Source organism: Pristis pectinata, chromosome 20 (genome assembly GCF_009764475.1).
Source record: "Pristis pectinata isolate sPriPec2 chromosome 20, sPriPec2.1.pri, whole genome shotgun sequence".
NCBI lineage: Eukaryota > Metazoa > Chordata > Chondrichthyes > Rhinopristiformes > Pristidae > Pristis > Pristis pectinata.
In genome coordinates this window covers 7,765,120-7,781,527 of record NC_067424.1, presented here as the reverse complement: position 1 = coordinate 7,781,527, position 16,408 = coordinate 7,765,120, and the positions used below count along the sequence as shown (strand labels likewise).

The 16,408-nt window shown below is 45.8% G+C and overlaps 1 protein-coding gene across 1 annotated transcript in view; it reads left to right on the top strand.

The window, feature by feature from the left end:
- Positions 1-16,408, top strand: part of LOC127581021 (uncharacterized) — a 151,421-nt gene that overhangs the window by 40,074 nt on the left and 94,939 nt on the right. The window contains exons 8-10 of the mRNA XM_052035079.1: positions 13,048-13,368; positions 15,112-15,432; positions 15,845-16,165. Of these exons, the coding sequence (XP_051891039.1) occupies positions 13,048-13,368; positions 15,112-15,432; positions 15,845-16,165 (963 nt within the window). The remainder of the gene's footprint in view (positions 1-13,047; positions 13,369-15,111; positions 15,433-15,844; positions 16,166-16,408) is intronic.

Here is a 16,408-nt window from a genome sequence, read left to right as displayed (position 1 = left end):
AGGCACCGGCTGTCCACTCTATCTGTTCCTCTTAATATTTTGTACACCTCTATCATGTCTCCTCTCATCCTCCTTCTCTCCAAAGAGTAAAGCCCTAGCTACCTTAGTCTCTACTCATAATGCATACTCTCTAAACCAGGCAGCATCCTGGTAAATCTCCTCTGCACCCTTTCCAACACTTCCACATCCTTCCCATAATGAGGCAACCAGGACTGGACACAGTACTCTAAGCGTGGTCTCACCAGAATTTTATACAGCAGCCTCGCCGCTCTTAAACTCGATCCCTCGACTTTTGAAAGCTAACACCCCATAAGCTTTCTTAACTACCCTATCCACATGTGAGGCAACTTTCAGGGATCTGTGGATATGGACCCCCAGATCCCTCTGCTCCTCCACACTACCAAGAATCCTGCCATTAACTTTATACTCTGCCTTGGGGTTTGTCTTTCCAAAGTGTACCACCACACACTTCTGCGGATTGAACTCCTTCCGCTATTTCTCAGCCCAGCTCTGCATCCAGTCAATGTCCCTCTGCAATCATCAACAATCCTCTACACTATCCACAACACCACCAACATTTGTGTCATCTGCAAACTTGCCAACCCACCCTTCTACCCCTTCATCCACGTCATTAATAAAAATCACTGAAAGCAGAGGTCCCACAACCGATCTAGAACACTAACCTTACCAACACTGTCCTCAGCGTCATCAAGGCCCCTCTCCTTGTTGAATACCGAAGAGAAGTATTCAGTGAGGAACTCACCCACTTCCATAGCTTCCAGTCACATCTTCCCACCTTTATCCCTATTCAGTCCTACCTTTACTCTCGTCATCCTTCTGCTCTTCACAAAAGTGAAAAATGCCTTGGGGTTTTCCTTATCCTTACTCATCAATGCCTTTTCATGTCCTCTTCTGACTCTCCTCAGCCCTTTCTTAAGTTCCTTCTTTGCAACCCTATATTCCTCAAGAGACCTACCTGATCCTCGATGCCTAAACCCAATGTATGCTGCCTTCTTCCTCCTAACTAGATGTTCCACCTCTCTTGTCAACTATGGTTCCTTCAGCCTGCCATGCTTTCTCTGCCTCACCGGGACAAAATTATCCCTAACCTCCTGCAAGAGATCCCTCAACAACGACAACAGCTCCACAGCACATTTCCCTTCAAAAATGTCATCCCAATTCCCACTCGCAAGTTCTACCCTTTTCACCTCATAACTTGCCCTTCCCTAATAAAATATTCTCCTGTCCTCTTTGCTCCTATCCTTGTCCATGACAATGTTAAATGTCAGGGAGCGGTGGTCACTGTCCCCCAAATGCTCACCCACTGTGAGATCTGTCACCTGACCCAGTTCATTACCTAATAATAGATCTAATAAGGCATTCCCTGACATCAGCCTGTCAACATACTATGACAGGAATCCATCCTGGACACACTTAACAAACACTGCCCCATCTAAACCTTTGGTACTATGCAGGTGCCAATCAATATTTGGGAAGTTGAAGTCTCCCATGTTAACAACCCTGTTATTTTTGCACCTTTCCAAAATCTGCCTCATGATCTGCTCCTCAGGACCCTTGCTGCTACCAGGGAGCCTACAGAATACTCCCAGTAGAGTAACTGCTCCTTTCTTGTTCCTAACTTCCACCCATACTGACGATAGAAAGGATCCTGCTACATTATCCACCCTTTCTGCAGCTGTAATAGTATCCCTGACCAGTAACGCCAGCCCTCTTCCTCTTCTCCCCCACTCCCTATCCCTTTTAAAACACTGAAATCCGGGAATATTCAGTATCCATTCCTGCCCTGGTGACAGACAAGTCTCTGTGAGAGCCACAATATCATATTTCCATGTATTTATCCAAACTCTCAGTTCATCACCCTTATTCCTGATGCTTCTTGCATTTAAGTAAATGCACTTCAGTCCATCTACCTTCCTACTTTTCTATCCTATACTCTGCTTCTCCTTCCTGAAAGCCTCTCTATATGTTAGGTCTGGCTTTACTCCATGCACTTCTTCCACTGACCTATCCCTCTGGTTCCCATCCCTCTTGCAAACGAGTTTAAACCCTCCTGGACCACACTAGCAAACCTGCCTGCTAGGATATTGGTTCCCCTCGAGTTCAGGTGTAACCCATCCAATCTGTGCAGGTCCCACCTTCCCCAGAAGAGATCCCAATCATCCAAAAATCTAAAACCTTGCCCCCTGCACCAACTCCTCAGTCACGCATTCATCTGCCATCTCCTCCTATTCTTACCTTCACTTTCACGTGGCACTGGCAGCAATCCTGAGATTGCTACCCTTCAGGTCCTGTTCTTCAGCCTTCTGCCTAGCTCTCTAAACTCACTTTTCAGGACCTCATCCCTCTTTCTACCTATGTCGTTGGTACCAACATGTACCACAACTTCTGGTTGCTTTCCCTCCCGCACAAGAATGCTGTGGACCTGTCAGAGACATCCTGGACCCTGGCACCTGGGAGGCAACATACTATCCTGGATTTTCTCTCATGTCCACAGAACCTCCTGTCTGTTCCCCAGACTATCGAGTCCCCTATCACTATTGCCCTCCTCTTCTCCTCCCTTCCCTTCTCTTCCCTGCTCAAACTGAATAAGTGTTCATTTTAAATTGAACAAATAATTGCAGCAGCATTTTATGCATTTATATTGGGTTGTGCCTCAGCCTGTGATGCCCAGAGACATCAATCCAAATTTATCCAACCACTCCTTATCACTAATACTCTCCAATCCAGGCCTCACCAAAGTTTTATACGGCTGTACCATGATTTGCCTACTTTTATACTCAATTCCCCAACTGATGATGCCAGTCATGCCGTACGCCTTCTTTACCACCCTATCCACTTGTGTTGACACTTTCAGGGAGTTTGAGACTTGCACTCCAAAGTGCCTCTGTACATTAGTGCATGAAGGGGCATTAAATTTTCTCTGCACCCTTTCAAGCTTATTGATATCTTTCCTGTAAGTAACTGACTAGGACTGTACACAATGCGCCAAGTTTGGCCTCATGAATGTCTCATTCAACCTCAACATAGCATCCCAACTCCTGTACTCAGTACCCTGATATATGAAGGCCAATGTGCCAAACGCTCTCTTTGTGACCCGATCCACCTGTGAAACCACTTTCAAGGAATTATGGACCTGTATCCCCAGGTTGCTTTGTTCTACCCCACACCTCAGTGCCCAATGTGTAACTTGCAAGTCTTTCCCTGCTTTGTCCTCCCAAAGTGCATCACCTCACAGTATCTGCATTAAATTCCATCTGCCGTTTTTCAGACCATTTTCCCAGCTGGTCCAGATAACTCTGCAAGCTTTGATAGTCTTCCTTGCTGTCCACTGCTCCCCTAATCTTGGTGTAATCTGCAAATTTGCTGATCCAGTTTACCACATTATCATTAATACAGATAATAAACAACAGGCCCAGCACCGATTGCTGTGGCACACCACTAGTCACAGGCCTCCAATGAGAGACAATCACATACCACCACCCTCTGTCTTCTCCATGAAGCTAACATTGAATCCAATTGACTACTTCATCCTGAATGACAAGCAACTTAACCTTCTGTACCAGCATTCCATGTGGGACGTTGTCAAAGGCATTATAAAGTCCATGTGGACAACGTTCCCAGCCTTCACCTGATCAATATCCCTGGTAACCTCCTCAAAAAACCCTATAAGATTGGTTGGACATGACCTGCCACGCACATAGCCATGTTGACTATCCATAATCAGGCCCTGTCTATCCAAATATTACATATCTTGTCACTCAGAAAACCTTCCAATAATTTAACCAAGACTAACATCAGGCTCACCGGCTTATGATTTCCCAGCTTATTCTCAGAGTCATTCTTAAACAACGGAACAACATTAGCTATCCTCCAGTCCTCTGGCACCTCAGCCGTGGCTAAGTATGTTCAATGTATCTCTGCCAGAGTGCTTGCAACTTCTGCAAGACCCTCCCACAAAGTCTGAGAGATCACCTCGTCAGACCCTGGGGATTTATCCACCCTAATTCACTTCAAGATAGCAAGCACCTCCTCTTCCATAATCCGAATATCGTTCATGACCTCTCTACACATTCCTCAGTTCTATAGACTCTGTGTCTGTATCTTGAGTAAAAACAGAGGCAAAATGTTCATTTAAGATCTCCCCCATCTCTCTTGGCTCCATGCATAGATGTTCAGGCTGATCTTCAAGAGGACCAATTTTGTCCCTTTGCTCTTAATATTGCTCTAGAAGCCCTTGGGATTCTCTTTCAGCTTCTCTGCCAAAGCAATCTCATGACCTCATTTAGCCCTCCTCATTTCTCTCTTAAGTGTTCTCTTGCATTTCTTATACTCCTCAAGTGCCTCACTTGGTCCTAACTGCTCATACCTGATATGTGCCTCCTCCTTTTTCTTCAATATCCCTCGATAATCAAGGTTCCCCAAAGCTGTTAGACTTGGCTTTCCTTCTAACAGGAACATGCAGATGCTGTACTCTCAATGTTTCACTTTTGAAGGTCTCCCACTTACCAAGCATCTCTTTGCCAGAAAACAACCTATCCCAGTGCACACCTGCCAGATACCTTCTGATGCCATCAAAATTAGCCTTCTGCAGTTTAGAATCGTAACCCCAGGACCAGTCCTATACTTCTCCATAATTGTCTTGAAACTAATGGAATTATGATCACTAGATCAAAAGTGTTCCCCTCCACTCACTTCTGTCACCTGCACTGTTTCATTGCCTAAGAGGAGGTCCAGTATCATGCTCTCTGTCATTAGGACCTCTGCAGATTGTTTGAGGAAACTTTCCTAAACAGATTTGACAAATCCTTTCCCATCCAGTCCCTTTACAGCACGGGGGTCCCAGTCAACATGTAAAAAGTTAAAATCACCTCCTGTCACCACTTTATATTTCCTGCAACTGTTTGCAATCTGCCTTCTAACTTGCTCCTCTAAATCCCGCTGATTATTGGGAGGTCTATAATAAGGTCCCATTAACGTGGTCATCTCTTTTTTTGTTGCTCAATTCCACCCAAGCTGCATTGCTTTCTGCCACACGTTCCTTCTATGAAAAGTAACACATCTTGTTTACATTAAAACACCCTGTTGACCACTGCAAGGTGCAACTAACTTACATTACTCTTCACTCAACTTGATGTTCCATTGCTCATTGGCCTTTGAGGTGTTAATCCACAGCTAGAAATGTGCTCAAACTGAATAAGTCTTCAGTTTAGATTGAACAAATAATTGCAGCAACATTTTATGCATTTATATTGGGTTGTGCCTCAGCCTGCGATGCTCAGAGACATCAATCCAAATTTATCCAACCACTCCTTATCACTAATACTCTCCAATCCAGGCCTCACCAAAGTTTTATACAGCTGTAACATGATTTGCCACCTTTTATACTCAATTCCCCAAATGATGATACCAGTCATGCTGTACGCCTTCTTTATCACCCTATCCTCTTGTGTTGGCACTCTCAGGGAGCTTGGGACTTGCACCCCAAGGCACCCCTGTACACCAATGCTTGAAAGGGCATTAAATATTCTACGGACCCTTTCAAGCTTATTGATATCTTTCCTGTAAGTAGCTGACCAGAACTGTACACAATTCTCTAAGTTTGGGATCATCAACGTCTGAGACAACTTCAACACAACATCCCAACTCTGGTACTCAATGGCTTGATTTATGAAGGCCAATGTGCAAAAAGCTCTGTTTATGACCTGATCTACCTGTGATGCCACTTTCAAGGAATTATGGATCTGTATTCCCAGGTCGCTTTGTTCTACCGCACACCTCAGTGCCCATGTGTAACTTCCAAGTCTTTCCCTGATTTGTCCTCCCAAAGTGCATCACCTCACACTTGTCTGCATCAAATTCCATCTGCCGTTTTTCAGACCATTTTCCCAGCTGGTCCAGATCATTTTGTAAGCTTTGATAGCCTTCTTCGCCGTCCACTGTGCCCCTAATCTTGGTGTCATCCACAAATTTGCTGAATCCGTTCACCACATTATCACTAACATAGATAATAAACAACAGTGGCCCGGTACCGATTGCTGTGGCACACCACTAGTCACAGGCCTCCAATCAGAGAGACAATCATCTACCACCACTCTCTGTCTTCTCCACGAAGCCAACATTGAATCCAGTCGACTGCTTCATCCTGAATGCTAAGCAACTTTACCTTCTGTAGAGCATCCCATGTGGGACGTTGTCAAAGGCCTTGCTAAAGTCCATGTAGACAACGTCACCCGCCTTCACCTCATCAATATTCCTGGCAACCTCCTCAACAAACTCTCTAAGATTGGTTAGACATGAACTGCCACACACAAACCCATTTTAACTATCCCTAATCTGGCCCTGTCTATCCAATTGCTTAAATATCCTGTCCCTCATTTACCCATGACTTACGTCAGGCTCACTGGCCTATCATTTCCCAGTTTATTCCTAGAGCTTTTCTTAAACAACAGCTATCCTCGAGTCCTTTGGCACCTCACCCGTGGCTAAGTATGTTCTCTCCCAGGGCCCCTGCAATTTCTGCACTAACCTCATAGGGACACTCATCAGACACTGTGGATTTATTCACCTTAAATCACTTCAAGACAGCAAGCACCTCGTCTTCCATACTACGGATACTGTCCATGACTTTATTACACTTTTCCCTCAGTTCTGTAGACCATGTGTCTGTCTCTCAAGTAAAAACAAGAGGCAAAATTTCATTTATGATCTCCCCCATCTCTTCCGGCTTCGTGCATAGATATCCACGCTGATCTGCAAGAGGGCCAGTTTGTCCCTTTTGCTCTTAATGTAGCTTTAGAAACCCTTGGGATTCTCTTCCATCTTGCCTGCCAGAGCAATCTCATGTCCTCGTTTAGCCCTCCTCATTTCTCTCTTTTGAGTTCTCTTGCATTTCTTGTACTTCTCAAGAGCTTCATTTGATCCTAACTGCTTATACCTGATATGTGCCCCCTTCTATTTCTTCACCAGTGCCCAATATCCCTCAATAATCAAGGGTCCCTAAACCTGTTAGCCTTGCCTTTCCTTCTAACAGGAACATGCAGATGCTGTACTCTCAATGTTTCACTTCTGAAAGCCTCCCACTTACCAAGCATCTCTTTGCCAGGAAACAACCTATCCCATTGCACGCCTCCAAGATACCTTCTGATGCCCTCAAAATTGGCCTTCTCCAGTTTAGAATATTAACCCTAGGACCAGTCCTATCCTTCTCCATAATTAACTTGGAACTAATGGAATTATGATGACTCAATCCAAAGTGTTCCCCTACACTCACCTCTGTCACCTGCTCTGCCTCACTCTCTAAGAGGAGGTCCAGCAGCACATTCTCTCCAGTTGGGACCTCTACAGACTGATGAAGGAAACCTGCCTGAACAGATTTGACAAACCCTTTCCAATCTAGTACCTTTACAGTATGAGAGTCCCATTCAAAATGTGAAAAGTTCAAATCACCTACTGTCACCATTTTATATTTCCTGCAACTGTTTGCAATCTGTCTTCTCATTTGCTCTCCTAAAACCCTCTGACCATTGGAAGGTCTATAGTAACGTCCCATTAATGTGTTCATCCTTTTTTTGTTCCTCAGTTCCACCCGAACTGTCCTGGTAGTCCAGCCTACAGTATGTCCTCTCTGAGCACTGCCGTGACATCTTCCTAATTGGTAATGCCACCCCTCCCCCTTTAAACCTCCCCCTCTAGCATGTCTAAACCAGCTGAACCCTGGAACATTGAGCTGCCAGTCCTGCCCCCTGCAACCCAGTCTCTGTAATGGCCACAATATTATCATTCCATGTACTGATCTTGCTCTAATTCATCACCCTTACTCTTAATACTTCTTGCATTAAACGTAAACACATTTCAACTCATCCGCCTCACTACATTTATACGCTATCCACTGCCTATCATACCTCATAGTCTCTCCACACATTGCATCAACCTTTACAACAACTGCACCATCATGTGACCTGGCATGCTGGTTGCCAACCCCTGCCAAATATAGAGCAGGCAGTCAGTATCTTTTCCCTAGTGTCAAAGTGTCAAATAGGAAAGGTTATGCATTTAACATGAGAGGGGTTAAGGGGTTAGTCAGGGCATTTATTACTTGACTAATTAGTTCTACACAACATTGTGGGCCGAAGAGCCTGTTACTGTGCTGTGCTGCTTTATGGTCTGTGTTCCATGTATCAATGCTGCTGTAATGTAGTTCAGCTTCTCCTATTTGTAAATACCTTCTCATTTAGTAGTTCCAAGGTCATTGATCGCTGACCCATCGATCCAATCAATCATCTCGTGTGAAAGTTATCACCTAATATTTGTAAGTCATATCCTATGCTGCTAAGTGCAGTGTAGATTCTCCCATTTACAAATAACACCCTCATTTCATAGCTCCAAGGGTCATTGTACGTTCATGGGTTTCTACCACACGTTCATTCTATGAAAAGTAACACATCTTGTTTACAGGCTCACACCCTGTTGACCACAGCAAGATGCTGCTAATGTATTTTACTCACCTCCCAACCTGTTGTTGCATTGCTCATTGGCCTTTGATTTGTTAATCTACAGCTGGAAAAGTGCTCAAACTGAATAAATGTTCATTTTAGATTGAACAAATAATTGCAGCAGCATTTTATACATTTATATTGGGTGGGCCTCAGCCTGTGATGCTCCAGAGACATCAATCCAAGTTTATCCAACCACCCTTATCACTAATACACTCCAATCCAGGCCTTCCCAAAGTTTCGTACAGCTGTACTATGATTTGCCGACTTTTATACTCAATTCCCCAACTGATGAAGGCAGTCATGCCGTACGCCTTCTTTGCACCCTATCCACTTGCGTTGACACTTTCAGGAAGCTGGGGACTTGCACCTCAGGGTGCCTCTGTACATCAATGTTCCACTTACTGTGTGTTTCCACTTACATTAAACCTCCCAAAATGAACCACCTCACACTTGGATTAAATTCCATCTTCCATCTCTCCACCCAAATTTCTAAATGATCCATATTCTGCTGTATCCTTTCACTAACGTCCTCACTATTCACAACTCCACCAATTTCTGTGTCATCTGAAAAATATATTTTACTCCACCTACATTTTCATCCAAGTCATACAGATATTTGGCAAACACAGAGGTCCTAGCTCTGATCATTGTGAATACCACTGGTCACAGACTCCAATCAAGAAGCACACCTGCACCACTATCCACTGTCATCTATGACCAAGCCAAATTTGTATCCACTTTACCAACTCACTGTGAATCGCATGTGATTTAAAGTTCTGGACCAGCTTTACATGATTGACCTTGTCAAATGCTTTACCAAAATGCTTGTAAGCAACATGCACTGTTCTATCCTCATCAGTCACCTTCACCACCTCTTCACAAAAGTTCCATCAAATTTGTGAGACAGGACCTGCCCAGTAAATAGCCATGTAAATTTCTAATTATGTCCATGCCAGTAAGTCCTGATGCGAAGAACTTTCACCACTACTGATTTAGGGCTTGCTGGTCTTTAATTTCCTTGATTAACCCCGTTGCAAGATGTACCAATTCAAAATCGTTCTGTAAACCCAGTGAATTATTTCATCATTATGTTTCACTCATGATAAATGTTACCCTTTGTACTGAAGCTCTCCGCAGACTTCATCTGTCCTGGTGCATTCTTCCAAGGAGAAAGTTGTCGGTGCCCTCCCCTAACCCAGCATACCTGCACTCACCTTCCCCGTTAATGGTAGAAGGGCTGCCAATTGCCCAGTGTCCCTGTTCACCTTGATAGAATGTAGATGTTACTCCATGTGTGACCTATCAAGTCTCCTTGATTTATGACTTTATACAGGAATTGTCTCCTTAACATTTCCTGTTAACATGGTGTTCATTTGCTTCAACAACATCATGAGGGGCATAGATGGGGTGAATGGACTCAGTTGTTGTGCCACAGTTGGGAAATCAAGAACTGGAGGGCATACATTTATGATGAGAGGGGAAAGATTTAATAGAAACTTGAGGAGCAACTTTTTTACACACAGGGTAGTGTATGTGGAATGAACTGCCAGAGGAAGTGGTTGAGGCAAGTATAATAACAACTCTTAAAAGACAGTTGGACAGCTGCATGGATTGTAAAGGTTTAGAAAGTTATGGGATAAATGCTGGCAAATGGGACAAGCTTGGATGGGGCATCCTGGTCAGCATGGACCAGTTGGGCCCAAGGGCCTGATTCTGTGCTGTATCACTCAATGACCTCTGTGAACTCTATGAATTGACCACACTGGGATTGTACCCATGGTGAATGCATAATTCCACTCAATTGGCTTTTCAAAACTTCAAACATTTTTAAAGCAATTTGTCATTGTTAGTGTTATTGTTCAGTGCCAACAGGCTCTGAGTAGAGATAACAGCCGTTCCATGCTTAAGGATATGTCACAATCCTGTGGAAGTGTGGCCAGCAGTTGCTCGCACATAATCGGTACATCCAGCGATGTTACTTGTCGCCCCTGACCCCTGTTAGGGGATCTGACATGTTGCGGCAGTTCCCCACTCCATCCCAGACCAAGTGGGATGTCCCAGTGGGGGAGGAAATGGGTGGCACCACCACAGAGGAAAGGAGGCTTTGCATGAACTCAGACTGTGCGCTCAGATACTCCCGCAGCTGTGAACAAGTTCTGCATGAGCTGTTTCATCTGTGGCTCTGATTCACATACCCAGTGCTGCTGGAGTGTTTGCACAGTGCTCACACTCAACATCAATGTAAGTAGTTTTTTTTAACAAAATGTCTTTATTCCACAGTTAACCCTTCACCGTAAACTATTTCCATGGTTGCTGTTAACCATTCTTACTAAAATTTTAACTCTCAGCATTACACCATTTTCAGAATTGTTGCAGAATTATTTGTAAAATTTATCTAAAAAACACTTCACATTGTAACGTGTCAAACTGCTGCTGACACCCTGCCGTTTTATGATCTGACTTACTACTGCCTGCTTCTTCTTTTCTATTAGGGTAATATTTTGCTTCGAGAACTAAAAGCTGAGCGACTGATATGTTCTGGCCTGATCTCCCTGAGTAAAACAATGTGGATTCTGATTCTTCTCATGTGTTCCCTGCCAGGTGAGTGACAGCCAGAGCGAGACATCCCAATAATCAGTGTTAGTTTGGGTCTGGGGCACCATTTCCACGGCAGAGATGGTTCCAGTCTTGTCCACCTCATGGAGTCATAAATTTCCCACATTTGGCCTGTATCACTCTAAACCTTTACTCTACATGTACCCGTCCAAGTTCATTTTAAATGTTGTCAGTGTAGCTGCCTTAACCACTCCTTCTGGCAACTTATTCGATATATTGTCTACTCTCTGGGTGAAAAAGTTGCCCCTCAGGTTCCTTTCAAATCTAGAGAAACAAAGGACTGCAGATGCTGGAATCTACATGAAAAGCACTATGATTCAGGACATCTTGAAGGGTCCTGGCCTGAAACGTTGACTGCCTGCTTTTCTCCACGGATGCTGCCTGGCCTGCTGAGTTCCTCCAGCATCACAGTGTTTTTCATTCCTATTAAATCTCTCCCTTCTCACCATAAACCTATGTGCTCCTGCTTTTGATTCTCCAACTGTGGGGAAACGACTGTGTGCCTTCACCCTATCTATGCCCCTGTGATTTTGTACACCTCTATAAGATCACCCCTCATTCTCCAAAGCTGCAATGAATAAAGTGCCAACCTGTTCGACCTCTCACCACAACTCAGTCCCTCGGCTCCCGACAATATCCTTGCGAATCTCCTCTGCACTCTTTCCAGCTTCATGGCACCTTTCCTAAAGCAGTGTAACCAAAACTGAGCACAATATTCAATGTGTGGCCTCGCCAACGTCTTTTACAACTGGAAAATAACATCGCAGTTCGATACTCAGTGGCGCGACTGATGAAGGGCAACGTGCCAAGAACATTCTTCACCAACCTGTCTACCTGTGACACCACTTTCAAGGAACCATCTACTTGCAGTTCCAGTTCGCTCTGTTCCACCACACTCCCCGGGACCCTACCATTCACCGTGAAAGTCCAACCCTGGTGTAAAGGTAGAAAATAGAGTTCAATGTCATTGTGTTTTGTTTTATTCTGCTCCTCTGCACCAGACAAATATTCCCCAATATATCTGAAATTCTATTATCAATTGTGTCCGGTCTCGCCAAGGGGGAAAACATGGCAGTGTGGAGGAAGCCGGGACCCTGGCCTCATTCAAGGGGTTCAACGTGCACTGCATGCATGGCCCTTCCCCTCTCCCCCTGACAAACATCCGCCCGCGTCCCAGACTGAGTCACGGACCCCCGTGTCCCTCCTTCCCGCCGTCTCCCTCAGCCCGCGGCCTCTCGCCATCCTCGGGTCCCGTTGCATTGAAAGTACTTCAGGGAGCCGGGATCCCGGGTAAAAGAGGCTGCCCCGCCTTTCCGAAGGCCGGGAGATTCAACTCCCAGAAGTGCGGTGAGGGACCGAGGAGGAAACAGTTACCCCGCTGAGGGAACAGGGCAATAGTTGGCTGGTTCGATAACGGCAATGGGAATCTGCCGACTCTCCCAACATCCAACCGAGAACGAAGGGAAGTACAGGCAGCGACACAGTGAATCGGACCAGCGGCCAAGCGTTGGTTGAGGATGAGCGTTGGCCAGCACGCCTGGGAGCACCCCGAAGGAAGGAGCACCGTGGTGGGATCTTCGTGTGTACCTGAGAGGTCGGACGGGGACTGGGGTTATTGAAAGGCAGTGCCTCCAACACTGCTGCACTCCCTCAGTCCTGCGCTGGGAGCCCAGTGTTACTGCTCCGGTCTCTGGAGGGGGAAGTGCCCCCACAATGTCCTGACACAGGGGAGAGAGCACTGACACAGCTGGCACAGTAACCGCACTGAAGGCACTTCAGACCGAGATCATTGGCTGTGAAGTGATGGGACACACCCTGGGGACGTGAGCAGGAGCGATATTAACGTTATCTTCAAATTATCCCATTGTATGAAACAATTTCCTTTCAGCTCAACTCTGAATGATTTCCCCCTCAGTTTCAGGTGCGCTGTGGGCAGAGAAATATGTGAGAGGAGTTGTGGGAAGAGCGATCACAATCGATTGTCACTATACAGATTGGTACCGCTCACACACAAAGTATTGGTGCCATGGGTGGACTATCGGATGTTCAGTTTTAGTGGAAACAAACGGGCAACACGGACGGAGGGGAAGAGTGTCAATCACAGATAACCCGGCACGGGGAATATTTACTGTTACTATGGAGGATCTACACTCTGGAGATACAGGATGGTACAGCTGTGGAATTGCAAAGCCTGTCTCCGATCCACTGTTTTCCGTACATCTACAGGTATCTGACGGTACGTTTCTCAGTGGTTTATGTCTTCACTGAAATGTCTGATCCATGTTTTCTCTGGGAAGGGTCAGGGCAGCACCGATATCCCGAGGCTCCGCAGCAGTGCACAGTCCTGCGAGGAGCGGGCAGGGGTCGGGAAACCCCACTCATGTTGCTCTCACCCAGTGCGGGGTCTGTCCCACTGACTGGCCACCGATTTCAAGTGGGATGCTCAGCACATTTCCCTGCCTCTGAACTGTAGGAAATGTCACCCTGTCAGAACTTTGCATTCAGACTAAAACTAATAATCCGACAATAACAGATCAGTGAGAAACAAGTGTTGCTCATGGTCTAAATACCTTGGAAATCATCAAAAGGGAATCAGTCTCCACAGCTCCACAGACTGCGTTCAGTCCTCCCGGAGCAGGCCAGCCTGCTCGTCGCCCCCACCTCAGGGATCAGTCAATCCCTCCCCCACACCGCGGTCTCTCTCTCCCTCTGTCCCCGTCAGTGCGCTCCGAGCCCCCACTCCGAGCACCCACTGACCACCCACCTCCCGGCAGCCAGCCTCTCCATCCGGCCCATTCCCGGTGGGAAGCAAGAGTAAATGAATTCTGATGAGGTCCCACCATTAATTTCCGGGCGACCTCCACTCTCCCGGGGTTTCTGGGCTTCCCAGGCTCACACCCTCCCTCGCTTCCTCCGTGTAAATACCAGCGCCAAAGGGTTCCCTTCCTGCTGCAGGTCACTGAAACCAATCACAGTTACACTCTCTCCCTAAACCCACCCAATCTGTGACAGATAGCCGACAATTTTCTGCTTTCAGATGGCTGGAGGAGTAGGGAGTATTGAAGAAACAGGAAGGTGCAGAGAGACTTAGATAGTTCAGGAGTATGGGCAAAGAAATGACAGATGAGATTCAATGTTGAGAAATGTGCCATTGTACACTTGGGAAAAAGAAATAAACGGCCAGATTATTATCTCTCTGGGGAGAAAATTCAAAGTACAGAAGTGCGAAGGGTCTTGGGGGTCTTCATGCAGGATATCCTGAAGGTTAACCACCAGGTTGGATCGGCGTTAAAAAGAGTGAATGCTATGTTGGCATTCATTTCGAGGGGGATAACATATAAAAAGTAAGGAAGTGTTGATGAGGCTCTATGGGGCACTAGTGAGGCCTCATTTGGAGTACTGTGCACAGTTTTGGGCCCCTTATTTTAGGAAGGATGTACTGATGTTGGAGAGGGTTCAGCAAAGATTTATCAGGATGATGCCCAGGATGAAAGGGCTGACATACAATGAGCATTTGTCGGCTCTTGGACTGTACTCACTGGAGTACAGAAGAATGAGAGGAGACCTCATAGGAACATTTCAAATGCTGAAAGGACTGGACAGAGTAGATGTGGCTAAGCTGTTTCCCTTGGTGGTTGAGTCCAGGACTAGAGGGCACAGTCCTAGACTTAAAGGGTACCCATTTAGAACAGAAATGAGGAGCCAGATGTGGTGAATTTATGGAATTCGTTGCCATATACAGCTGTGAAGGGCCGACCGTTTAAAGAGGAAATTGATAGGTATCTAATTAGTCAAAGTATCAAGGGATATGGGGAAAAGTCCGGAAATTGGAACTAGATGGGAATAATTTAGTTAAGCTCAGGGAGCAGACTCGATGGGCCAAATGGCCTACTGCTGCTCCTTTGTCTTGTGATCTTGTGATCTCTTATATATTTTCAGATGTTCACTCAGTGTCTGAATGTTTGATCCTTTCCCGCAGAAGCCGTATCTGTTCCTGTGCTTGGATTTCTGTCACCAGCTAACGTCTCACGTCTCGGAGGCTCAGTGTCAGTGTCCTGTGAGTCTCTCCGGGGATCCCTTCCCATTCAGTACACCTGGTATGAAAAGACCCCGTCTGTGGATTCAAAGGTCTCGGACACCAGTAAACTAGACCTACATTGTCAATCCTTCAAACACCGACACCATCAATATTACTGCACAGCCTCAAATAATCGTGGAGCAAAATCTAGTGAAATGGTCAGCGTGATGGTTTCAAACACAACAGGGAACTGTAGTTATGGGATCGAAATCAATGGCACCCGTAAGTGTTCATTTCAAGATAGATCGCAGTAGAATAATTCCGCGTGTTCCCTTCAGCTGATGCGTGTGGTGATACTGATGGATTTCACTGCATTTGCAGACGGCACACATGGCAGCCACCGTCTGCCGCTCCTGCAGAATATCAGTGCGTCTGGTGAATAGAGTAACAATTAAATTGGTAAATTAATAAATTGGATTTTATTGTCACGTTTAGCGAGGTACAGTGAAAATCTTTATTTTATATTCCATCCATACGGATCATTTCATTGCATCAATACATCAAGGGAGTACATTGGATAAGCAATAACAATGCAGAAGAGCGATCGCTATCGATTGTCACTATGCAGCAATATTCCACTCACACACAAAGTCTTGGTTGATATTATCTGATTTTCTGAAAGCTTTTCATTCAGTTTCAGGTGTATTGTGGGGAGAGAAATATGTGAGAGGAGTTGTGGGAAGAGCGATCGCTATCGATTGTCACTATGCAGCAATATTCCACTCACACACAAAGTCTTGGTGCCGTGTGTGGGGTCGCCAGTGTACGGAGTTAGTGCAAACACATGGACGAAATGGTCAGTATGGAAGAAGGTCAATCGTTGATAACCCGACACGAGGAATATTCACTGTTACAATGGAGAAACTTGGTTCTGAAGATACAGGATGGTACAGATGTGGAATTACAACACCTGACAAACACCCAATGTTTGACGTACACCTACAGGTATCTGACGGTACGTTTCTCAGCGATTGACTTCATGTCTCCACTGAAATGTCTGATCCATGTTTTCTCTGGGAAGGGTCAGGGCAGCACCGATATCCCGAGGCTCCGCAGCAGTGCACAGTCCTGCGGGGAGCGGGCAGGGGTCGGGAATCCCCACTCATGTTGCTCTGCACCCAGTGCGGGGTCTGTGCAACTGACTGGCCACCGATTTCAAGTGGGATGCTCAGCACATTTTCCTGCCTCTGAACTGTCG